Genomic DNA, 27817 nt, shown 5'->3' with positions numbered 1-27817 from the left:
AGTGAGGTGGGAGGAGCAGATAGGTGGGAGAGAAGATGGACAGGTTCTGTCAGGTCAAGGAGGCAGGGATGAGAGGGAGATAGGTAGGAGAGAAGACAGACAGGTCCAGGAAGCAGGGATGCGAGGATTTGGGAAAGGTAGTTGGGATAGTGATAGGTGAGAGCAGGTTAGGCAGTGGTGGGGATTGGTCAGTAAGTTGGTATCGTCATGATTGTGGAAAGATGGAGAGAAGCCTAGAAACAAGGAAAAATAACTGAACAGTGACAAAAAGGAAAAGTGCACGCATACATGAAAGATTAATAACATAAAAGTCACAGTGGAGTTATGGTATTCCCAACATGCTGCTTAGCCCTGCACAAGCCAGGTATTTCAAATATAGAGTAGTTCCTTCTCTATTCACCATACTTATCTCAGCCATTACAGGCTCAGACCAACGTGAAGAACAGATGGTTTCACTTTTTAATTACTCTGCAACCTTTCGTGTAGGAACACATTATACATTATAGGAAGTACTATTTAAAATCAAAACTTTGCATTTAACAATGAGTAAGGTATGTGCATACAAATGGCTTCAGACCTTGGTTAATATTCACAACATAACATTTAGATGAAATTGTTACTTTCCATATTGGAAATGTTTCTTCAGCTGGTCTATTTGTTTGTAAATGCCAAGATGATTTCAAGACAATCGAAAATAATTTTCTCTCACAGTGTGACCAAAAGTGGTTATAAAAGGTAGGTCACAAAATATATGATTGTTGAACAATGTTTTGTCCTCTGAAATGTCAAATTAGCATGATACAAATAACCAATTTTTCAAGATTGAACACTGCTTCATTGCTTGCACCTGCAGTCAACTGCAGAAAGAGCATAGGAGAGAAAACATCAATGGTTTGTACTCAATATTTTTTAAGGGAAATATTCCATGATATTATTTAGCAATTGTATCCGATGGACCTTTTTGTCAGAATATTAAACAAATACTGTGGGAATATATATCAAATTTTAAATGGATTTACTTGGTTGAAATGATTGAGAAGATCGCAGATGTTTTTAAATTTGCGACTTTAAAAATGCAACATTTCATGAAATACAATACATAAGACAAGCTATCACACTGATCACCCGTTATAAGGTGTGCAATTTGTGTCACTCCTATTTGTCACTTATTTATTCCCTCCTAATCCAACACAAATCTAGTGAGTAAAGGACCAGACTAGTTTCACACTTCCAATGACACCACTCTTAGCATTACACATATTATCCAGAAAATGGATTTGCAAATCACAGTGTCTTAAGAAAACCCTTTAGAATTGATTGAGACTGAAGTTTAAAAGAAAAGCAAGTGTAAAAATTATATTTTGAAAGTATTGACAAGAAATCCAACAATATAGATACAGAGATAATGGGAACTGCAGATGCTGGAGATTCCAAGATAATAAAATGTGAGGCTGGATGAACACAGCAGGCCAAGCAGCATCTCAGGAGCACAAAAGCTGACGTTTCGGGCCTAGACCCTTCATCAGAGCTGATGAAGGGTCTAGGCCCGAAACGTCAGCTTTTGTGCTCCTGAGATGCTGCTTGGCCTGCTGTGTTCATCCAGCCTCACATTTTATTAATATAGATACAGCCTTTCTTTACAGCAGTGTTGTTTCTGGATAATTGAGAAGCATTATATTTTGCATAATATTAATCATCATTTTATTTAAAAAAACAAACTTCAATGTAATGTATTCTCCAATTTCCTCTTAGGTCAACCCAGATCAAGACATACTCCTGGGATAATGCACAGGTTATTCTGGTTGGCAATAAATGTGACATGGAAGATGAAAGGATAGTATCTGTGGAGAGAGGGAAGCAGTTGGCAGATCAACTTGGTATGTTTGGCCAATGTGAATTGTCATGTTTACCTGATATTTATTGCATTTTGTTGCTTACATATTGTTACAAGTTCAGATCTATTGAACATACTCTGTCTTGACCGGCATCAATAATCCCTGTAAGTGATCTCAGCACCCGTTTGATTTACAATGTCTATGTGATATGATCACCTAAAACCCAGAACTGTATCTTCCTGTCTTTTGTTCACATACTACTTCATTCCTGTGAAGATGGCCTGGACATACACCTCATGAGCTGAAGGCAGATATAAATTATTAAACTACCACAGTCAGATAAGCTGGCTACAGAATAGCTTGTTAAACCTAGGATGCCTTACTTCAATTATCCAATTTGTCACAGATAATATAAAGAACTAACTGTGTTTCACATAATGTTAGTCTTCTTGTTTAACTTTAGAATCTTCTCCATCTTCTTGAACTTCTCTGCCTTTAGTTGTCTGCTAGACTCTGGCTCATTTTGAGATCCATTGAGAAGATCCTAGCTGATTCCCCACTGGTCCAAACTGACTATTCACCATGCTGGGACGGGCAACCTTTGCAATATTGGTCATTCGTCCTGCAAGAAATGAAGGGTAACTAACCCAACATGTTAGAAAGGAAGGAGGCATAGGATTCAGTGAAATGTGCCTGTCTGGATACAAAACTGGCTGTCCAACAGAAGACAGAGGGTGGTAGTAAATGGAAGGCATTCAACCTGGAGCTCGGTGACCAGTGGTGTTCTGCAGGGATCTGTTCTGGGACCTCTGCTCTTTGTGATCGTTACAAATGACTTAGATGAGGAAGTGGAAGGGTGGGTTAGTAAGTTTGCCGATGACACGAAGGTTGGTGCAGTTGTGGATAGCGTGCAGGGCTGTTGTGGGTTGCAACAGGACATTGACAGGATGCAGAGCTGGACAAAGAAGTGGCAAGTGGAATTCAACCTGGAAAAGCGTGAAGTGATTCATTTTGGAACGTCAAATTTGAATGCAGAATACAGGGTTAATGGCCGAAATATTGGCAGTGTGGAGGAACAGAGGGATCTTGGGGTCCACATTCCTCAAATTTGATAGGGTTGTCAAGAAGGTGTATGGTGTGTTGGCTTCCATTGGTAGGGGAATTGAGTTTAAGAGCTGCGTGGTTATGCTGCAGCTCTATAAAGCCCTGGTTAGACCACATTTGGAATATTGTATTCAGTTCTGGTCGCCTCATGAGAGGAAGGATGTGGAAGCTTGAGAGAGGGTGCAGAGGAGAGTTACCAGGATGCTGCCTGGAATAGAGGGCAGATCTTATGAGGAAAGGTTTTCTCATTGGAGCGAAGAAGGATGAGAGGTGACTTGATAGAGATGTACAAGAAGATGAAAGACATAGATAGAGTGGATAGCCAGAGGCATTTTCTCAGGGCAGAAATGACTGTTACGAAGGGGCATAATTTTAAGGTGATTGGAGGAAGGAATAGGGGAGATGGCAGAGGTAGGTTCCTTACACAGAGAGTGATGGGTACATGGAATGCAGCAGTGGTAGTGGAGTCAGATACATTAGGGACATTTAAGCGACTCTTGGATAGGCACATGGATGATAGTAAAATGTAGGGTATGCTGGGTAGTTTGATCTTAGAGTAGGATAATAGGTTGGCACAACATTGTGGGCCGAAGGGCCTGTACTGTGCTGTAGTGTTCCACGTATCACTGCCTCCTTACCTGCCTCTGTGGCACAGGGAAAATTCAGACTTGGTTGTGCAGTGTTTTTTTTGTTCTTAATTTGGTAGACAAGCTTTAAAAAACCCATTTGTCAGTTGCTGTGGGACCCAATCTTCTTTGTAGTACAGGGTGAATCTTTAACCTGGAAGCTGTGCTTCCAGAGCATCGTTTTAAAAAAATGTTAAAAGCAGCTTTCACTTCCAAATCCAATGTGAAAATTGAGCCTGACGCCTGCAGTGTGACATCTAGATTTTTCAGAATCTAACCATGCCAAGAATTTAATAACTCAGTAATGCATTGCTGGAAGTACCCTTATAACTTTTTGTTCTCTGCTATTATATTATGATGATAGTTACCAAGATTGGTCTCTCTCTCCTCTTTAACTCCTTTGGAAACGTAAATCAGCATGTTTCCTCTGAAGTCCTCCAAAGCTGATTGTGCTGGATGTTGTAAAGTGTGGGTGAGTATCAAATTTCATGGTAAAATCAGAGCCTATGCCACTGAAAACCGTACTGTGGTACCAGCCCGACCCATGCAATTGCAAAATGCAATCCACCTCGTAACTGATGGTGTGGGAGACATGGAATTGCCAAAATACCAGCAATTCCAGTTTCCAGCGCTGTGTCATGGGCACAGTTGAATGATTAATCAAAAAATGTCTTCAATGGAATGGGATGACAGACACTGCCACAGGTTCCATTTTTGCCTTTTCTTCTTTATTTAATCATGGTACATGGGCGTCGCTGGCTGGCCAGCATTTATTGCCTGCCCCTAGTTCCCTTTGAGAAGATAATGGTGAGCTGCCACCTTGACCCGCTGCAGCCCAAGCACCCTAAGTTGATCCACAGTGTACTTAGGGAGGGAATTCCAGGATATTGAACCAGCGACAGTGCGGAATCAGTGATGTATTTCCAAGTCAGGATGGCGAGGGGCTTGGAGGGGAACTTGAAGGTGGTGGTCTTACCCTGTATCTGCTGCCCTTGCCCTTCGAGATGGAAATGGCCATGGGTTTGGAAGGTACTGAACTTTGGTGATTTGCTGCAATGCATCTTGCAGATAGTGCACACTGCTGCTACTGAACATTGGTGGTGAAGGGAGCGGACGTTTGTTCATGTGTTGCCAATCAAGTGGGCTGCTTTGTCCTGCATGGTGTAAAGCTTCTTGAGTGTTTTTGGGGCTGCATTCATCCAGGCAAGTGAGGAGTATTCCATCACATTCCTGACTTGTGGCTTGTCGATGATGAACGATGAACAGAGTTTAGGGAGTCACAAGGCGAGTTACTGCAGTATTCTAGCCTCTGACTTGCTCTTACAGCCACTGCGTTTACATGGCAATCCAGTTTCCCTGTTAATCTGGAAACCTCATCTCACTCAAACCAAACTCTGATAATTCCCTGAAAATAGGACATAGTAACAGGCTCTTTGGCCCACCATATCTGTGCCAACCATGATTCCATTCTAAACTAATCTCATTACTTGCACAATGTCAATATCTCTCTATTCCCTGCCTGTTCATACGTCTGTCTGAATGCATCTCAAACTTTGTTAATGTATCTGCTTCCCCCATCTCCCCTGGCAGTGCATTCCACACTCTGTGTAAAGAATTTCCTTGCACATCTCCCTTAAACGTCTTTCCCCCCAATCTTAAACATCTGCCCCCTAGTATTTGACATTCCCAGCCTGGGAAAACGACTCTGACTGTCCACCCTATCCATGCCTTTCGTAATTTTATACACATTTATCTGATTGCCCTTCAATCTCCAATGCTCTAGATAAAATTACCCAAGTGTATCCAACCTCTCCTTACAGCTAATGCACTCCAATCCAGACAACATCCTGCATAAAATCTTAGACAGCTGCAACATGACCTGCCAACTTCTATCCTCAAAGCCCTGATGCCTTCGTTACCACCTTATCCGCTCGTGTTGCCACTTTCAGGGAGCTGTGGACTTGCACTCCAAGATCCCTCTGCATATCAATGCTCCTAAGGATCCGACCATTAACTTTGTGCTTTCCTCGTACGTATGAACTCTCAAAATGCATCACCTCTCACTTGTTCTGATCAACTCGATCTGCCATTTCTCTGTCCAACTCTCCAACAAATCTGTATCCTGCTGCATCCTGTGACAGCTTCCTCACTGTTCACAACTCCAACAACTTCCATGTCATCTACATTTTCACCTAGGCCATTTATTAAAAACAATAATAAGCACTAATTCTTGTTAAACACCACTGGTCACAGACCTCCAGTTGGTCAAACATCCCTCCATCCCTCTGTGTCCTGTGACCAAACCAGTTTTTGTATCCCATTTGCCAACTTACCATGGATCTCATGTGACTTAATCTTTTGGACAAGCCTACTGTGAGAGACCATGTTAGATATTGTAGTAAAGTCTATGTAGACAACATCCACTGCCTTACCCTCATCAGTCATTATCATCACTTCCTCAAAATTTTCAAACTAATTTGTGAGACAAGACCTTCCCCACATAAAGCCATGCTGACTGCCCCTAATAAGCCTGTTCTTTTCCAAATGCGTGTAAATCCTGTTACTAAGAATCGTAATTTCCTTACCATCATTGTAAGGCTCACTGGCCTACAACTTCCTGGATAATTCCTGTTGCTCTTCTTAAACAAAAGAACAACATCAGCTATTGTCAAGTTCTCTGGGACCTTGCCTGTCGTTAAAGAAGATACAAAGATCTCTATCAAGGCCCCAAATTCACCTCCCTTGCCTCCTTCAGTATCCTCGGATAGATCCTACCAGGCCCTGGGGACTTATCTACTTTAATGTTTTTCAAGACACCCAAACATCCTCCTTAATATTGACATGCCCTAGAATATCAATATACCCATCCTTTATCTTCCCATCATCCATGTCCTTCTCCTTAGTGAATACTGATGCAAAGTACTCATTAAGGACATCATCTACTTCCTCAGGCTCCATGCATTTATTTCCTCCTTTGTCCTTGAATGGACCTACCCTTTCCCTAATTACCCTCTTTCTGTTAAAATACATATAAAATGCCTTGGGATTCTCCTTCATCCTACTTGCCAGGAACTTTTCATACCCCCTTCTAGCCGTCCTGATTTCTTGTTTAATTTCTTTCTGCTTTTTCCTTTATATTCCTCAGGGGCTTGTTAGATTTCAGTTTCCGAAACCTTACATATGTTTCCTTTTCATTTTTGACAAAACTTTCAATATCTTTTTCATCCAAGGCTCCTGAAACTTTCCATTTTGATCTTTCATCCTCAGTGGGACATGCTGGCTTGAACTCTAATCAACTAGCCCTTAAAAAATTCAGATGTAGATTTCCCCTCAAGCAGCTGCCTCCAATATAATTTCCCAAGTTCCTGCTTAATACTGTTCTAATTAGCTTTTCCCTAATTTAGCACTTTCACCTGAGGACCAGTCTTACCCATAACTATTGGAAAATTTAAGGAATTAAGATCACTGTTCCCAAAATGCAACCTCACTGAAACTTCGATCATTTGGTCAAGCTCATTCCCCAATACAGGGTCTGGTACAGTCTTTTCCTGAGTATGAATATCTACACATTGTCTCAAGAAACCCTTGTCGAAGTAATTTGTTTTCCCTTGATTCATTCATGGGATGAAAGCGTCACTGTATGAAGCATTTATTGCCCATCCCTAATTGCCCAGAGAGCAGTTAAGAGTCAACCACATTGCTGTGTGTCTGGATTCACATCTAGGTCAGACCAGGTAAGGAAAGCAGTTTGTGATAATGGGAACTACAGATGCTGGAGAATCCAAGATAATAAAATGTGAGGCTGGATGAACACAGCAGGCCCAACAGCATCTCAGGAACACAAAAGCTGACGTTTTGGTCCAGCCTGTCTCTGCCTCCCTAACCTGTTCTTCCTCTCACCCATCCCTTCCTCTCACCCCAAGCCGCACATCCCTCTCCTACCTACTAACCTCATCCCACCTCCTTGACCTATCCGTCTTCCCTGGACTGACCTATCCCCTCCCTACCTCCCCACCTACACCCTCTCCACCTATCTTCTTTACTCTCCATCTTCGGTCCGCCTCCCCCTCTCTCCCTATTTATTCCAGAACCCTCACCCCATCCCCCTCTCTGATGAAGGGTCTAGGCCCGAAACGTCAGCTTTTGTGCTCCTGAGATGCTGCTTGGCCTGCTGTGTTCATCCAGCCTCACATTTTATTATCAAGGAAAGCAGTTTCCTTCCTTAAAGACATTAGTGAACCAGATGGATTTTTTTCAACAATTGACAATGGATTCATCATTATCATTAGATTCCTAACTTCAGGTATTTATTGAATTCAAATTGCACCATCTGCCATGGCAGGATTCAGAACCAGTCCCCAGAACATTATCTGGGTCTCTGGATTATCAGTCCAGATAATACCATTAGGTCGTGATCTCCCTGATGCTGCCCCGTCTAAGCCCCTGGCACTAGGAAGATTACTGCTCATGTCAGTAACATTTCGTGAATCCTGTGTGCTGCCAACCTAATCTCTAATAAGGTCACATTTAGTCACTGAAGGTTACATTTCATACAAAACCATTACTATTTGCTTCCTTCCTGGTATTGCCAACAGGCTTCCTCCTTAGCACCAGAATAATTTGGTCGTAGTCAACATTGCGGAAGTTAAAATCACCCACAACAACAACTTTGTTGTTTAGATATCTTTCCATGATCTGGTTGTTGCTGTATGTGCCACTGACAATTTTTTATTCCGAAGTTTTATCCATATTGCCTCACTGGATAAGCCCTCCAAGATGCCCTCTTTAAGTACTGCTGTGACATTCCCCTTAATCAGTAATGCAACTCCCCCACTGCTTTTACACCTCTCTCTGTCTCGCCTGAATTTTCTAAACCTGGAACACTGAATGTCAGACCTACTGTTCTCTCAACCACGTTTCTGGTAATGGCTACCACATCATAGGCCCATGTACTAATCCAGGCTCTACGATCATCTGCCTTACTAAAATAAATACAGTTTCAGACTGCTAGTCCTGCTATGTTCATTAACCTGGCCCTGCCTGTGTAGTTAGTACCAATATGGACCATGACCTCTGGCTGCTTACCCTCCCTGTCAGAATATCCTACGCCTGCTCAGTGATATCCCTGATCCTGGCACAAAGGAGGCAACACATCATCCTAGAGTCTTGCTTGTGGCCACAGAAATGCCTACTCTGCTCCTGGTTACAGAGCCACCACTGCTCACCTACCCTCTGACACTCCCTGCTGTACAAATGTGCCAGTCATGGTATCCATGATCTAGCTGCTGCTCCTTCTCCTGAGAGGCCATTGTTTCCAACAGTATCCACACAGTGTACATATTTGAGAGGGGAATGGCCATAGGGGACTGCTGTATTCTCTGCAAATGTCTTCCTGGTAGTCACCCAGCACTTCTCTGCCTGTGAAGCCATTACTGTGGTGTGACCAGCGTGCTAAATCTGCTATCCACAATGCTGTCAGCATCATGGATGCTCCATTGTGAGTCCATCTGCAGCTCCAGCCACTCCCTGCTGCATATCAGGAGCTACAGTTGAACACACTTCCTGCATACATAGTCACCATGGATATGTGAAGTGTCCCTGATTTCCCACATGTTACAAAAGGAGCATTCCATGGGACTCTGTGCTCCTGCCGTTGTGATCCTTAACGACCACAAACAATAAGGAAGGAACTGATTGCACTATCTGAACCATAGTGACCACAATCTGCCTTCTCACCCTTGCTGTCCATACCTAACAAAGTAAAGACCACAAAAATAAGTATTTTACACTCGATCTACCTCCAGCCACTGCTCACTCACAGTTCATTACTCACTTTGGGGTCCTAAATGACCTAATAAAATGCTAGGTAACTGTCCATGGACAGAATTTATTGTTGGTCGAGGAAACGGAAGAGGGCTGTTGACCCAGTTGGGAAGCTCAATATCACCTTCCCGAGATTGAGATGGAAGCACCAAATTATTCTGGTGCTGAAAAGGAAGCCTGTTGGCAATACCAGGAAGGAAGCAAATAGTAATGGTTTTGTATGAAATGTAATCTTCAGTGACCAAATGTGACTTTATTAGAGATTATGTTGGCAGTACACAGGATTCACAAGTCGTTACTGACATGAGCAGTAATTTTTCTGGACGCCAGGCAAGTCAGCCCTTAAGGTGGCAAGGTGGAGGGATCTGTCACCACTCAAATTCATTTTGGAAGAGAATAAAAATATTACAGAGAAGGGCTAACATGGGAGAGGACTTGTTGAGGGACACTGAGGCAAGGTTGATTATAATTCTGAGGAAGACCAGGATGAGTGTCATTAGGTCGCAAGCTCAAAGTACTTGATGAGGCCAGGTCTCCAGTCTGCCGTCTTGTTACTGAATTTCTCAGTGTGGTTCTCATCCATTCAGTGCAGCTATCCCTGAGAAAGAAGTAGTGGCGCTGAGGAAGGAGAGAGTTGGTTTAATGAAGTGTGGCCAGAAGGGGTGCCACCTAAGGCAAGATATGACATTGAAGGAAGTCAGGATGTCAATGAACCACTCCATCCCTGCCAGCCAAATTAGAATTGTCAATATTCTATCTTAATAAATATTCTCTTACAAATTATTAAGCAGGTGAATTGTACTGTTAGCCAGATTCCAACAGCAAATCTATCTACCCATACATAAACAAAATGATAAGATTATTTAATCACATTCTAAAATGTACTGTAAAGCAATATTTAACACCAGTTCAAACACCAGGTACCTACATGGTCTTTTGGCTTTATTGACACTACCATTGTTCTCACCCGAGTAATGTGGAAGAAACTGTCAACTCTCTTCTTTCATTGGACCTCCTTGGCCTCTAATATTCTTCAGGAAGAAGATCAGTATTTCAACTCTCAAGGTAAGTGTGTTCATCCTAGTGGAAATTTGAAACAGTTTTTCTGATTCCTTGATAATTTCAACCATATTTTACCTGAAAGCCAGTAATCTTCTCAAATGCACCATCTATGACTAAGATAATAATCTACAAGTGCAACTTTCTTTACAGTGTGAATGCATGTAAAGTTATTTCGAATTAGCCAGACCTGTGCTTTTGTGCTTCCTTCCTCCTTCATTACTTCAATTCTTAGAACAACATACTTTGCAGTTTTTCAAAGCGATCGCCTTTGTTTTTCACTTGCAGGAGAAAGTGGCCCAGAAAGCCTGAAAATCTGGAACAGTTAATAGTTAACCTACCAGGAGAAGAAGTTATGAAGATCCAGGGTGGCATATCACTGGGACTGAGAACTAAGAGCTTGCAAGTGGCAGCTGTAGGCTTTCCTGGACCATAAGCAGCTTCCTGATCTTTCATATCAGGGAAAAAAATAAATTACAAGAAACTTCATTGTGCACTTTAAGTGCTATAGAGTACATCGGAAATTAGCTGCCTTGCCTGATGTTATTTTTGAGACAACGCTCAAGAGGATGCTTCTGAGGCCGAGATGGAAAGATGGAGAGACCTTTCAAACTGTGTAAAACTTTACTGCATGCTCATTACCACATTATTGGCCTTACTTTCACTACTTGGGAGGAGACACCTCCTGCCAACGAGTGAGGTATGGGCCACAAAGAATGTGCAGAGAAATCAGGAATGGAAGTCATCTTCAGCGTTGCTAAGAGGAGACTCTGTAGGCATCGCCCCCTGCTGGAAGAATCTGCCAGCTCTTCATATGACCTCTCCAGTCAGCACCCGAGGGTGTCTGCCCATGTAGATGAAACTTGTTGCAATAGTGTCCATGAAGCAGCAATGGCCAGGCAGCTTTCAGTGGCTCCAAGACGAGCAGTGTTCCTCCCAAGAAGCTCTTGTTCCCAGAGTATGGCCTAAGTCCTGTAGGGATTTTGGCACCAGATACTGCCGGAGAGCTTGAATAGGTTAAATTGATTGATTAAAGGATGGACAGAGTTAAGAAAAAAAGACATTATCTAAAATGTTGCTCCCATTTGAAGTCTGTTGTAATATAATAGTTTGTGGTGATAATTCTGTTTGATCACATGCAGATTTTAGTAAAGAGCAAGCTAATGAGGGTGTGTGGAAACTGGCACAGGACTAGTATCAATTGATGTGCAACTGGACAAGCACAGCAGCTCAGACAGCATTCAGGCTGAAACATTGACTTTCCTGCTTCTCAGATGCTGCCTGACCTGCTGTGCTTTACCAGCTTCACGTCTATTGAGTCTGGCTTTCAGCATCTTCAGTCCCTACTGTCTCCTGACACAGGACAATTTTCCAGAAATGGGTGGAATAATTATATATAATTAACGAAAAATAAATCCCACGATTTACATGTGGTTAATGAGCAATGAGACCAGAAGCAATTTGAGATTGAAGAGGCGATTAGGTATAACAAAAAGAGTTGGATAAGATGTAAAGGAAACGAGGAATGCAAATATGGAGAGAATCTCAAATCATATTAAATAAAACAGTAAAGTATATCGTACAAATGTTAGTAAAAGAGAATATTTAAATTTCAAGCGGAAATCAAAAGGAGAGAACAGTGAGTCAGTAAAAGATAAATTGGCAGAGTAATTGTAAATGTTTTGTCTGCTTGTGGTTTTAGAAATATTTAGACTCCCAAAGGAATGCCCTGTTTAAATGTTGATCGATAGGTAATTTGGCACAATATTTTGATGGCTAGATAGCGATTGGAGCAGCATAGACTGGAGTTGCCCATTGGGGCTATAATGCAGCTAATGCATCAGAATCATATGGAAAATTAAATTTCCCAATGGGCAATTCTGCTGTATCTGCAAGATAGAATAAGTCTAGAATTTAGCAGCTTATGCATAACCTAAATCAATAACTACTCAGGAAAAGATAGAGAACAAAAAACCTGAATCTTACATTTTTTGACTAAATGCCAATTGCATCAGGTTTTTTTTAAAGAGGGTTGTTTGCAAATCTCTTACTGTATCATGTCAAACTCACTTCATTAACTACTTATCCAGCCTTTCTCTCATATGATTCTGTCCCGATCTTATCACATGCTCATTCCCAGAACTCGCTATTCGGCAGTTTCCACTGAAAGATGGGCATAGCTCCCTCAAATTTGCCACTCAGGTGGATAAGGTTGTTAAGAAAGCATATGGTGTTTTGGCTTTCATTAACAGAGGGATCGAGTTTAAGAGCCGCGAGGTTATGCTGCAGCTCTACAAAACCCTGGTGAGACCACACTTGGAATATTGTGTCCAGTTCTGGTCGCCCTATTATAGGAAAGATGTGGAGGCTTTGGAGAGGGTGCAAAGGAGGTTTACCAGGATGCTGCCTGGTCTGGAGGGCTTGTCTTACGAGGAGAGGTTGACTGAGCTTGGACTTTTCTCTCTGAAGAGAAGGAGGAAGAGAGGTGACCTGATCGAGGTGTACAAGGTAATGAGAGGCATGGATAGAGTCGATAGCCAGAGACTTTTCCCCAGGGCAGGATTGACTGCCACAAGGGGTCATAGTTTTAAGGTATAGGGGAGGTAGGCATAGAGGAGATGTCAGAGGGAGGTTCTTTACCCAGAGAGTTGTGAGCGCATGGAATAGTTTGCCAGTGGTGTCGTGGAAGTGGAGTCATTAGTGACATTTAAGCGACTGCTGGACATGCACATGGACAGCGGTGAATTGAGGGGAATGTAGGTTAGGTTATTTTATTTTTGAATTAGGATTATTCTACGGCACAACATCGCGGGCCGAAGGTCCTGTACTGTGCTGTACTTTTCTATGTTCTATGCTCTATGGGCATCTCTGGAGCCTGTACCATATTTAAAAGGATGAACACTGGCATTCCAAAGCTCTTTGGTTCAGTGATGGACTGTCATTCTGAAGATGTTGAAGAAGAGGAAGATGGTACTGTGATGCTCTAACAGGGACCTGGAGGTCCACGTGGAGAATAGTGCCAAGGTGAGGAGTACTGTTCCCAGAGGACCAGCAGAAAAGGCCATGCCACCAGACCCTGGTAACCTGTTCCAAAGTTGCCAGCCAGATTAATGGTATTTCCACAATCCAGAGCAGTGCCATAAGAAGATCACTGACCTCTGCTACTGCACTCACCTTCAACCAACGCTCATGCAATACCACTCTCACTACAGCCAACAGCATCCTCAGTCATTGTACAGCTCCCCACCCTTCCCAACCACTAATGCAGCATTATCTCAGCATTGCTTATTCACTTGCTAGGAATACCTCACCACGTTTCAGTCACTTGCACTAGCACTAACAGCTGTCTCATCCAATAACTCAAACCACTTCTTTCCTTTATTCCAGAAGAATACAGCTCACAATGGAGCAGAATGGGCTTGACCAGGTGGAGTGGTGCCTGCCAGCATGGCTACCTCCTCCTCCTGTACCATGCCCTGCACTGGCATGAGAGCTTGTCCTAGACTTACTGTGCCAGGACCTATGACTTATTTGTGCCTCCATCACCTTTAGGGAGGACTGTTTTGCTAAGACCAAGACATGGCTGCACATTCAGTCTGTAAGCAGCTAGTGCATGATGTAGATGTGAGATTCTCTCATGTCACAGGAGGAGAGAATCTAGTTCCTTGCAGGAAAAGACAGGGACTGCTCCTGCAGGGCTTGTAAAGACATCCATATCCTGCCAACTGATTAAGTGCCATTCTTCATTCCACTGCAGCTCTCACAGTCACCTACCCTGTTGTCCGTCTCAATCACAGCACACCATTCCAGCCATTGGCCACTGCACCTTGCCGCTCTTTTGTCTTGCAGGTATACCAATGTGATATCCCGAATCTCCACAGAGAAGCTCTACTAGAAGCCACATCCTTGATTTTGAGGACAAGAGTTATGAACCCTCAGAGGAAGCATCAGCATGGCTGCCTCATCCTCCTGTACCCTGCCATGCACTGGCATGAGAGCTTGTCTTTGACTTACTCTGTCAGGTCCTATGACTGACTGCGTCCTCAGTTGTTGTCAAAGAGGATTACTCTGCTAAGACTGAGACATGGCTATACATGCAGTCTGTAAGCTGCAGGGCTATGGTGTAGATGTGAGATTGATGTCACACACTTGTGTACAGCAAAATGTGTGCTTCCTATAGACTGAGGTCTGATGATCAGCAAGCTGCCTGGTTGTACATCTACACTAACTGACAAGGCAGGAATATTGTGAGTATGCATATGAGCAAGTGCTAAGTAAGCAAGCAAACAGCCCTGAGATGCCACCTGGTCCAATCCATAAACTAGGTCCCCATCCATGGGTGCAGAGTGTGCTTGAAGCAGCCTTTCAATGCTCACTTCCTATGCATCCTGCAGCCCTGTGCATCCTAAGTGCCTTCAAAGTGGATTAGCGAGGTGCCATGATGGCTGTGAGGTGTTGGCAAATGTCAGATTGCAATCTGCATGGATGAGAGGTTTGTATGACTGGAGTCCATAGAGTGTGCCCTCAGAGACAGGTCGACCTTGAGCAACATTAAGGCTTTTTGTGGCCAGCAGTGAGCTGAAGCTACGAAATACATACCATAAATTCCATGTCTAGAATGCTCAACATTTAACTTGTTCAGTGTGTATGGTAAAATAGAAAGCTGAATATTAATCAGGTGAGTTGCAATGTTAAAAGTGCATTTAATAAGCAATAATCCACCCTAATTGGCAATTCATCACTACTGATTGAGAAATTCACAGCATTACACAGAGAAGCATAATGGTTGCAGCAAATTGCTGCTGATATTGAGATAAGCCTTATCAGAGTTCTCACATGATTCTGCAACAAATTTCATGTTGCCCACTGAGATCAGTGTTCTTTACAATTCCACCTCCCAGTCTAACTCCAAAATAACAAGAAAAATGAACACCCCTCCCCATCACCAATTCCCTGCCCTTTCACAACTATACCACCTCTGAGCCGTTCTGCTTTCCAGACTCCTTAACAAGTACTCCCTGACCAGACTTCCCCAGACCCAACACTGCCATTCACTCCAAACTGACCCTGCTGGACCGGACACTCCCACCCTTATACTCCCACTCCTAATCCCACATCCCCACTCCCCCATACTCCCATACCTCCACCTTCACACTCCCACTACCCCACACCCGTACCCCCACTCCACCACAACTCCTCCTCACACCCACAAAAAGACACTCCCACCCCCCCCATACACCTACACCAACATCCTCAACTCCTCCACATGCCCATTCCCACACCCCACCCCCACCTCACCCAACAGCACATCCTGACACCTGTCTCTTCTAGACCCGATATCCCTAGCCTCAAGTCTAGTCTTCCCCCAGCAACGAACCTGCCATTCTCTAATGTGAGCCTTATTCCCCAAACATGGGACCCTGCCCCAGCACTGTCCAGACACCTCCGCCAAACATGACCCGGTATCATCCACTGCCCACCCCTTTCACTGTGACCTGACAACGCCCATTCACTGGCCTGAAACAAACCTCTCCCCCAGTGCCCAGACTTGTCATGCTGCCTCTGCCCCAACAGCATTCCTTAACCCCTGTCTACCACGCACCGACACTCAACTATTAACCTGATACTTAATGCTCTGATGACCTAATTCATGCATCCATCCCCCCGACCCCATATCCCTTAATCTATCCAGCCACTCCATCTTTAGTTAGCACCCTAACAAACCAGGTAGATATGGCTGTGAATTAAATAATGGTGTGGGGGTTGGTTGGTGGGTTCACTTGCATGGCAAACTAGAAAATCAAAGCTAAATGAAAAGGTGAAATTGCAGGTTAGTGATGAGGCTGATTGTTACCAGCAATCAAAAGGGAGGAATAAAATGTGGAAATGTCATGTTACATTAAGAAAGCATAAAAAAGTGCACGGAATTTCGATTCTAGAACAATTAAAGGCTTTGTATCTAAATGCACGAAGCATTTGGAATAATTTAGACAAACTGACAGCACAATTGAAGTAAATTGATATGACCCCATAGCAAGTACAGAAACATGGTTACAAGGAGATCAAACTGGGAACCCAACATACCAGGTTAGCACAAGCTAGATCGCAGGTATATCAGACAGTCAGGAAGGCTAACAGAATGTTGGTTCTTACTTCAATAGGGTTCAAACATGAGAGTAGGGAAGTCTTACTGTAACTGTACAAGCTGCTGGTGAGCCCACATCTACAGTACTATGAGCTATATTGATCCCCTTATTTAAGGAAATATCTTTCATTAGAGGCAGTTCAGAGAAGGTTTGCAAGGATGATCCTTGTTATGGAGGGATTGTCTAATGATCAAGTGGTTAAACAAATTGGGACTGTACTCACTGGAGGTTAGAAGAATGAGAGGTGATCCTATTTAAACACATAGGAGTTTTAAGGAGCTTGATACAGTAAATGCTGAGAGGAGGTTTCCCCTGGATGTGAGTTTGCTCGCTGAGCTGGAAGGTTAGTTTTCAGATCATCGGAGGCTCACTGATGATGTTACCTAGAATGGTGACGAAACGTCTGAAAACTAACATTCCAGCTCAGCGAGCAAACTCACATCCAGAACCTCAACCTGAGCTACAAATCTTCTCAAAACTCACTAGGAGGTTTCCCCTCTTGGGACAGTCTAGGACCAGAAGCCATAGTCTCAGAATGAAGAAACACCAAGTTACGACTCTCAGAGGTTTGGAACTCCTTGCCACAGAGACCTGTAGGGAAAGAATCGTGGTGTATATTTAAGGCTGAGATAAATAGGTTTCTGATCAATAGGAGAATCAGTGTTACAGAGAAAATGCACGAAAGTGGACATGAGGAATGTCTAATCTGCCGTGGTGCAGCAGGCTTGAGGGACTGAATGGCCTACTTCTGTTCCTGTTTTTCATTGTCTTATTATGGTGTTAACAGCCACCCTAAATCCTTAACCGATTGGCAGGCTAACTGCACTTATTTACCTAACCTTTGCTTGGCTGCACTGCTGGACATTTAAATCATAGAACATGGTGACTGACTGCTCTCAAAGGCGTCTAGTTTACATGTTAATATTCTTTGCTGCTGGATTCTGGTTTTCCTGGACAGCATCCGAACAAGAGGTTCCTGTCCAGGTATCTCCAGTACAGAAGTCAGCTAGTGGAAAGGGAGTAAGTTTTAATCAAGCCATGGGCAAAATTAGATTTATGCTCCTGACTGGAATATTTAATGCTTCATCTTCTTGTGAGGTTCAAGCTCTAATGCTGCCTTCTAGATTCCACTGTTTGACTGTGTGACTCTGATGTCATTGCTGCATCGTCATCACAGAATCCCTACAGTGTGGAAGCAGGCCATTCAGCCAAACAAGTCCACATCAGCCTCCAAAGAGCATCCCATCCAGACCCACCCCCCACCTTATCCCTGTAACCCTGCATCCCCCATGGCTTACCCACTTAATATACACATCCCTGGACATGATGGGCAATTTAACATGGCCAGTCTACCTAACCTGCACATCTTTCAGCCGTGGGAGGAAATTGGGGCACCAGGAGGAAACCCATGCAGACACAGGCAGAATGTACAAGCTCCAGACAGTCACCCAAGGCTGGAATCAAAACTGGGTCCCTGGCACTTTGAGGCACTATGCCACCCTTATATTATCAAATCATTATTGTATTTGTTTCTAATGTAATCCAAATTAACATCACCCTCAATTCTTTATGTCAGTTCTATTTATGTCTAATCATGTCTTCTCTTGTAGAAGAGTCGCGGATGAGAAACAAAGTCTCAGAATAAGAGGCTACCCAGTTTAAGACATTATGAAAATCAAACGACAAAATATCGAAATGAAGAGCAAATAGGAAGCAGACGCAGAAACAGAAATTGCGGGTGAAACTTCGCAGGTCTAGCAGCATCTGTGGGGAGAAAGCAGAGTTAACATTTTGAGTCCAGTGACTCTATCAGAACAGTCTCCCCACTATGCCACCTGACCTGCTGAGTTTCACCCGCAATTTCATTTTACTCTTCAGATCTACAGCATCTGCGGTTCTTTGTTTTATTTAAGGAGTAGACACCATGGATTTTAGAAAAGAATGCACATGGTTGAAAAATATGATTAGTTCTTTGAAGAGATAAATGAGGGTGTTGCACTGGAAATGGCCAACATTTTATGATAGTTGTTTCACAAATAAAAACCCTCTGGAAAAGATTAACGAATGTGATGTTACAAGATATGATGCGAATTTGAATTCAGTAACTAGGTACAGGGGACGATGCAAAATGGAAGTTGATAGTAACATCCCAGAATATTCGGAGTGGGGAACGGTGTTGTACAGGGTTGCTACTGCACTTCCTTGTCTACACATTGCCATAGATGAAGGCATAACAATAATAATTGTAAGGATCAAAGCAAGCAAAAAGGATACATTGATAAGATAATAAAATGAGCATAAAAGTGCATTGCTTTTATGGAATAGGTGCCAGAATCCGATGCAAAAGCAATAGTCACATCACATCATGCTATCACAGACCCAAGCAGAAAAGTCAGGAATAAGTTTGCATCCTGGGTCATCTGACAACTCATCAGCTAATATTTGACTTGAGGCAGGACTTCTGCTCCCACCCAGGAGGCATTCATGTCTGTGAGAGCTGTCAGGCATGTGACTGTCGTCTTGACTATGCCACTACTGGGACCGGAGGCACTCCCCGAAGAACGGCAGCCATTGGTTCAGACTTGATCTTTGATTTCAACAGGGCAAAACTGACAGGCCCTCGCCCGGGGGATGGAGGAGGGGTGGGAGAGAGCAGATGTGGCTGGGTGACAGAGGAGAAAAGTAAGTGGAGAAGCTGTCTTTGGGGGCCTTCTGTTAGTCGTAGGATACCCAAACAGACAGACAGGCAGACACGCACACACTGACACATTCCCTCCATACACTCCCTGACCAGCAATCTGGTAACCTGGGCATCTGCCTCGGTATGTTGCGGGTAAAATACCAATGGCAATAGGAGGAGGCACCGAGATGGCCATTTATTGGCTGAGTGATACCCAGTAAAAACCCTTCTCTGGGTAAAGTACCAGCAAGGTGGGTAGGTGTTGATCATGGTGCTAGCCTTACCAGTATAACACCAAATTTTACCACCTTCACTCCTCCCATTGTCTGCTGTAAAACTTTGGCCACAAAGTCAGGATGTATAAGTAAGTACTTTTTAGTTAAAACTCGGTAATTATTATACTTGAATATGGGAACGATTGGATTCTGTGAAAGAACACAATCAGTTGAAGTTTGAGGTTCCCAAGACATTAAAAGTAGCTTCTAAAGTGTATAATGTAGCTCATCCAATCCTGACTGTTATTTCAAGAGCACAAAAGCTGACGTTTCGGGCCTAGACCCTTCGTCAGCTTTTGTGCTCCTGAGATGCTGCTTGGCCTGCTGTGTTCGTCCAGCCTCACATTGTATTATCTTGGAATTCTCCAGCATCTGCAGTTCCCATTATCTCTGTTATTTCAAGAGGTCTCTTCTGAACATTTAAATAGCTATATAGGCTATTATGTATTTCATGGTAAAATTTGAATGTGTAAAGAAGTTTATCATTACCCTGATGACTTTCAACACTCTAAATTGCATGTCACCGGCGCAAATCTGAATTTATCTCATTTGTATTTCCAATCTGTTCAATGGTTAAAGTGGAGTGTCTACCTATGGAAGAAAAAGAAATTCTAATCAAGAAAACAGACAAATGTTTGTTCTGATGCGTTTGTAATGAAGGGAATAAACTATCTTTTGATTTCATTAGAATTTAAATCAGACATGGCTTATAGTAGATGGAGGGGGCCAGGTGGTATAATCAACTCTGCCAAATGATAGAACTAAACAATAAATTCTCTCTATCTTCCGATAAAGCATTAATTTTTACAGATTAGAAAAACATCAATTTTCATCATGTGAGAACGGACTTGAGATTAAATATAGCAATTGAAAGCCAACCTAACAACTAAGTAGATCCTGAACATAAGTTGGTTCCTCTTTATTAGAACGAATAAATAATCAAATTCAATGTGGTTCACCCTTAAGCAGTCAAAGAAAATCAGATTGAGCTGTAGCACAGAATTGCAAAGGAAAGGGTAGATGATGGTGCCAATAAGTTAGATTGTTGTAGAGTGGAAATTACTTAGAACAGTTCCCAACCAGCAACAGAAATTAAAAGTGAGCGTAATTAGATATATATTACATCTTATATCTGTATAAAGACTATATAGGGACCAAATAGTGAACAGACAACAAGAACGGATACTGTCAGATATGCTTCAACTGCAGAGAAGAAAACGATGATGAGTATGATGCCAAAATGTTTGATTTGTATGCAGAATGAATGTTTTAGATGTAGTTCCAGGAGGCAAGAACATAATAAGCTTGCTGCATGCTGACTACATAGTGTGAATTGCAGAATCAGAATAGTTTCTACAAAATATTGTAGATCACGTAAAATCTGGAAAATTAGAATATAGATTTTATGAAAAACAAAAACTAAACAACGATGGAACGAATATATTAGAAGGAGCTAGAGTGAAGATTGAAGAGATTGCTTCACACTGAGGAAAGTAGATTAGTTTGTGTCTTTAGGGCAACTGACACAAGAGGATGGTCAATGCAATACCAATTTAGTGAAAGGATAGATGTAGGCAGAAGTAATTTTCCAAACATGAAGGGATATGTTAACAAGAAAACTGAAGCTTGTGGCGAGGGAAAGACTCATAAGATGCTACGTTTCAAAACTTTGCCATATGCCTCTGTAACCTGGTCAATAAGTAAAGTTCTGTGGAAAACAATAGAGACCTTTGAAATATGATTGCTAAGACTTTTGATAAAGTTTCCCTTTTTTGAACTTAAGAATAATGAAGGGACGTTTGAAATTGAAAAGGCTAAAAGAAATCTAAAAGAGTGACTTCCAGAAAAGAGAATGTCATTATTTTAGCTATTTGATTTGAGGTGAAAATCTACACAAGTATCTTCCAGAGGGGACCAGAAGGAGGGATTGACCTCGGCATTGTTGGATCATGGATGTCACAGAACACTTTCAGATGAGCTAGGATAAACAGACAAACAGATCTCCCATAGGAATAGCTATAAGCAACAGGAGCAGCAAAGTTGTATGCTCATTTTAAGTACTCAAAATAACTTCAATATATGTGGCACATAACCCCATTCTTCATAGCTAAATGTATCCTTCAAAAACTCACTCAGCTAAATCAGGCACTTCATTAAGTCACCTGGTATAATTATGTTAATTTCCATTTCAGCTAGATACAGTAAAATTACTAAATACCACTGGAGGAAATTAGTACTAGACCTATTAGAGTTAATGATTCATAAATCACACTCCTCACAGTCAGTTCTTGAAACTGCCTACCCCAAGCATCTAGTCTGCAATAAACTATGGGGTTGTCTCTAGCCTTACATATCACGCCTGCATGCCAAAGATAATTACAGAACTAAAGCAAAAAGGAGTCTGGAACAATAGTAATGAGGATAATCTGTAAAAGTTTTTCTACAGTTTAAAGTGATAACCAGTATTAGAAATATTTTTAATTCAACTTAGCTTTGAAACCAAAATGCATTAAGTTGATGTTACCTTTGGGTATTTATCTGTTACGATATGATCATTATAGTCACTGATGTTTGGCATTTTTGTTTTCAATCAGAAAATTATTTGCATTGAACAGATTAATGCAATTACAATTTAGAAAAAGATCAGAGGTCCCGCTGCTGATTACTATCCAGTAATTACTGATGCAAATTGTTATATGGGACAATCTGGTGAGAATATCCCCATTGCTAAGTAAGGTGTTAGCATTTACTGCCTGAGCTCACGTGTACTGGGGAGCACTTGGAAGTCTACTGAAACATGAATTATTGCCTTCACAAAACAAAGGCTGAAAGTCAAATCAGTGCCAAAGACAGGAGTCAAAGGCAAACCTTAAGATGATGGGTACTCCATCTTTAAAATGGCTCAGTTGGGAGCTTTTAAGATTAGCAGTTTCTGCCAAGCTAATTTACTGTGATTTTATTAATTACTCAGGTTAACACTCACATACTTTTTAGCAGCTGGCCAAAGTAGTACTGGATTAGTAAATCTGCAGTTCATCCTCTGATCCACAGAGAGAGAGAAAAAAACAAAGATTTGCTGCACACAGACTGCTCTTTTATTTAGCAACTGTTAATTGAAAAGCTAATACGTTCTATTCTTTCCCCAAGGCTTTGAATTTTTCGAAACCAGTGCCAAGGATAACATTAATGTAAAGCAAACATTTGAACGGCTTGTTGATATAATCTGTGAGAAGATGTCGGAAAGCTTGGACACAGACCCTACGGTTGCTGCAGGGAAACAAAACACAAAACTCACAGAGAATCCTCCTCCACAACAACAAAACTGCGGATGTTAGTGACTTGATCATAGACATATGGAAGAAATCAAATTGTGTCTAAAGATTAGTCCTTAGTTATTAGTCCATGAAAATGTTACTGTGTGGCCTCTATATAATATTAAACAAACCAATCTATATTTATTTTTTTGCTAATCTGTGCACAGCACTGTTTCCCAAGACCTCTTGCATTAAAACTGACTTATCCAATCTTTATTTATATTGGTATTGGTTATGCAATTTTCGGTAGATTCAAGGTTTATGTGACTGTTAAGAGGAACAGTGGGTTCCTACATTAAGTGTACTATATTTCTAAATTTCTTAGATCTCCCTGCTTACTAGATTTATGTGGCCTTCCAAGCATTCCCTCAATGATGAATTATTGATAAACACCTTATCCTCAGTCTGCACAAAACTGTGAATTCAGTAACAAAATGTATGTTTTTAACTTACTCGAAGTTAGTTTGAATATTTGAATAAGTATTCTGTGTATAGTAGTAACTTTTAGGAGGAATTAGCAATGTGAGGTTTCCTTGATCCATAATAAGTATTTGAAAAAAAAGCTGTGCAAGATATTTGCAAGCAGCCTCAAGTGACAGTCAGCTATCACATTCATATCAATGTAAATACGTTGCCTGTTTATATTGGCACAACAAATACACTGTATAACTTGCAGAATCAGGTCCTGATTTTCAGAGCCATGCCCAGTAAGCCATTTCACAAATCAAAGAGTGAGATACAGCTCTTATGACACATGAAACAGTGTTCAAAGATGCTCAGCCAGTTCACTGGATCTCGAGGATACTTGGAAGACTTGAAACTGAGTTGCGAAAATGTTATGAGAAAGCAGATGTTACTGACACACCTCATAACATTAAGTATTATTCACCAGAGTGCGCATTTCCAGAGACCTATCTTTCTAGACACAGTGTAAGTTAGACAGTTGGAACCTGCAGTGTATCTTTGGTTTTGGTAACTGTCGTTTCCAGTCCCCAGCTACCTGTTTCAGACCAGCCTCATTTGTAATTTACCACAGGTAGAATTAGGTTTATTGTCACACATAATCGCATGAGTACAGTGAAAAGTTTACAGAGTTGCCACTTATGGTGCCATCTTAGGGACAAAGGTACCTCAGTACAGATTCCTAGGAATACATTAGAAAGATAAAGAAATAAGTTCAGCATTACAAACCTTCCAAGCAGAGACGACAGAGCAGACAAGTCCGCACTGGCCTCGAGTCCAGGCCAGGCCTCCCCTCCAGTCCAAGCCAGGCCTCACCTCCAGGCTGGGCCTCACCTCAAGGCTCTCGAGGCTGCGAGTCCACACTGGCTTCACCCTGGACATCGCCGATGCCATGCCAGGATGGGAGGCAAGAAGAAAAAAGCACGAAAAGAGAAGAAAAGAACATGAGAAACCAACAGAGTGGATGAGTTCTGCCTCAGGAGACCTACTCCCCCACCATCTTGGAGATATTTTGTATTTTGTTGTAGAGGGAATAAAGATCTCTTTATCCACTTGGAATTTTCATAATATTCAAGATTCTTCTTAAAAACGTATTAATATTTTACCATTTCCTTGCTAGCTCAAAAATCTCAGAAGAGTGTTTTTCCGGCATTTAGGCCACATAGGTAAACTAATTACAGAAATAACTATTTTTAGCTGCAGAAAATGATGTATTATGTAATGTGTAATATTAGCTGTAACAAGAGTTATCTTTCTGGTGTCTGAATTTTTATTTTTATCTGATGGAAGAAATTGTAAAATGGTGCATAGGTGCTGAAGTAATCTGCGTTTTATATTTTTGTGTAGCCTCTATTGAGGGACAATAGGCCAATAAGTGCAATATTTCAGAATATATAGTGCATCTCTAATTCAATGCAGATATCTGTGCAAAGTTACATACTATAGGACATGAAGTCAAAGACATTTTAGTATCAAATCAGCTTTCACTTCAAATTTGAGCAGTCAGTTATCTAGCCATTTGCAAATCATTGATACGGTAGACAAGCATCTTTAACAAGATGACATTCAGCTTCCATCATTTAAATCTTTTTGAAAAAAGATACAAAAATGTGATGTTCAGAATTTCCTCACTGTAAAGCATATGAGTGAATTCAAATTGTTTTCTTACGGTTTCCCACATTCATCTGCCAAATAAATAAGTTAGTGGGAAGACCACATGAAAACTCACCCATTGTGTATTTGTGGAATAAAACTAAACTTTATTCAAATTGAACAGGTAAGAAAACATTCTAAAGATAGTTAAATATCCACTCACTAAAAATCAGCTATGGATAGTGTCATGTAGCAAACGCTTAAGAGAGTCCACTTGACTAATCCTTTACCATTAATCTCTATCTAGCCCCTCCATGGCCATGCCTAACTATCTCGCAAATGACTTGAATGCTCTTGCTTTCACACTCCATTTCAAACATTGAAAACTTTTGAATGACAAGGAATTTCCTAGCATCTGTCTTAAAGTTCCATTTCACCAGTAAGTATCTGTTTCCCTTGACCTACTTTTGTAGTGCAGATTTTGGGCGTGTTTTTTCTACATTTTGTATTCCCTTTTACAACTCGATAAGATTCTACTCACACACCTCCATTCAGAGTTGAAGATCCTACATTTCTGCAGTTTTTCCTCATAAATCTGTCCTCTGACAAAGGGATATACCTCATAGCTGTTCGGTGCCTCCAGGAATTGAATATATTTCACGTGTGTAGATACCAAATTAAGCCCTGGATATGATATACTAGAGCCAGTATCTGCTAGCATGGCATGTGATTTGCGGATCCTCAGAGACATGTCGGTCTTATGTAAATGTATGAGACAGTATGTGAAATTGTTTTGAAAAATACAGTTTGCCTGTGTAGCAAAGGTATTGAATATGTGTGACGTCTTCAGTGACCATTTTTTTGTGAAGAGTGCCAGGAACATCATTTCTCTGTGTGAATGTATGTTGAGCTGTGTGTATGAATGGGTTTCTGATTGTGTGAAATTTCGTTTTTAGTACACTCTCCTCATCGACCTTGAAGTCTTAGAATTAATTGTGTTGTTGACAAACAGTAAGAAATGGATATCTTGTACAGTAATGATTTGTTAATTTTTTTTCTGGGATCGAGCAGTACTGTGAGTTATACAGTAGGTATTTGTTGCTGGGACTGATGGAATAAAACTCTCCTCTAACTGTTGATTTCAGATTCCCTATAAAATAACTTTTCACCATTTTAAAACCATTTCTATTAGACATGGTACAAAACCAATACTAACATACAAACACAAAAGCAAGGCATAAAATAAAAAATAAAACCACCCTGCTGATGCTTCGGTGTGTGGGACTCAGCCGTTTCACTGGGATAGAGCAAAAAGAGATTTGTTATGTATATATTGTGCTATGCCTGACTTACAGCTTAATGCTGACACTAGGCATCCAACGTGAAACAAAAACTGCACTCCTCTTATAAAATCCCTTCCCTTTCCTTGTACAAAATTATTTATCTTTTTGTCATTGCTGAACTTGAATTCTACATCTTTTGATCATCTGGAGCTGTAATTAAAATGAGATAGTATGGTACAGGTAGATGAGCAAGTATCATAATGGGAACAGTCCAACCTGAACATAGTTTATTATTAAATAAAAGTTTACAGATATTGTGCAGACTGGAGATACAGAGGCCAATATTTACTGAGGCCTTTCTGGTGGACAACTTGAAACTGAACTGCCACATTTGTACATTCTACAAAGTCTACCACTGCCTTCTATATATTTGTTCAAGCTTGCCAGTTTTATTATCTATGTAATTATCCTAGTTACTAAAATAATACCCTCTTCAACACAACTTATCCCCCACCCCGGATCATGCTTACTGCCTGTGAAAGCTTGGTGAGGTGGTGTCATATAGACCTATTGAAAACAGCTGTTTGATCAATGTTGTAATCCCTTTATATAAACATCAAAATAAAAAATTATGTTGTTGTCTAAACCTGAAGGTTATGTAGGTGCATATTTTACCTCTGTTGTTAGAATTTGTAATCTATAGACTGTACAGTAGACCAGGTATTTTGTGTTTGTCTGTGAAAAATGTAAATGAATGTGTGTTTGAAAGGAAAATAAACTTGCAGAGACTATATCAATCACATTGATATTTTAATGTTGCTCCTTGTTTATCTCCAAATATGAGATTATCACTCAGAAATTATTGTTAATAATATTAGTTTGAACAAATTTGTTTACTGTTTCTTTGAGTATCATTTTATGACAGAATGTATACATTTTGATGAGCTGGTGACTATACTAAACCAGCGACCTGAGTTTCAGACAAACGGAGTGAGGAATTCTCCGCTAATGCAACAGATTTTCAATTCAGACAAAAATTTATTTCATAGACTAGTTAGCAGTACTTATTGAAATGCACGCTTCAATCAGTGGGATCACTTATTTCTGAACAATTTCTGACACAATTCAATTTTTTTTGTGTGAACAGCAAGCATAGAATTTGCTTGTATAAAACATTCATAGTTTAACAGAGCTTATCAATGTTCCCTCCTTTGAGTTCTGACACCAGGAAGATGATAGTCGACTGATATTTTCGCTGTGACCCGGGTGATGTTCTGGGGACCCAGGTTCGAATCTCACCATGGCAGATGGTGGAATTTGAATTCAATAAAAAAATCTGGAATTAAGGATCTGATGATGACTGTGAATCCATTATGGATTGCTGAGGGAAAAACCCATGTGGTTCACTAAAGTCCTTTGGGGAAGGAAACAACCATCCTTACCTTATCTGACTTACATGTGACCCCAGACCTACAGCAATGAGATTGACTCTTAATGAGGTTGCCCCCTGGACAATTAGGAATGTGTATTGGCATAGCCAGCGATATCCTCATCTAATGAATGAATAAAAAATAATGGAATTTCTGCCTGTGGCAAATTTGGCTCTAACTGTACATC

The 27817-nt window shown here is 41.3% G+C and overlaps 1 protein-coding gene across 2 annotated transcripts in view; it reads left to right on the top strand.

Moving 5' to 3' along the window:
* Positions 1-27014, top strand: part of LOC125452456 (ras-related protein Rab-3C) — a 175415-nt gene extending 148401 nt beyond the window's left edge. For both annotated transcript variants that reach the window (XM_059648342.1, XM_059648339.1), the window contains exons 4-5: positions 1753-1877; positions 22696-27014. In XM_059648342.1, the coding sequence (XP_059504325.1) occupies positions 1753-1877; positions 22696-22883 (313 nt within the window). In that variant the 3' untranslated portion in view covers positions 22884-27014. The remainder of the gene's footprint in view (positions 1-1752; positions 1878-22695) is intronic.
* The last annotated feature ends 803 nt before the right edge of the window (positions 27015-27817 follow it).

This window comes from Stegostoma tigrinum, chromosome 1, assembly GCF_030684315.1.
Source record: "Stegostoma tigrinum isolate sSteTig4 chromosome 1, sSteTig4.hap1, whole genome shotgun sequence".
NCBI lineage: Eukaryota > Metazoa > Chordata > Chondrichthyes > Orectolobiformes > Stegostomatidae > Stegostoma > Stegostoma tigrinum.
This window is presented reverse-complemented; position numbering and strand designations above follow the sequence as displayed.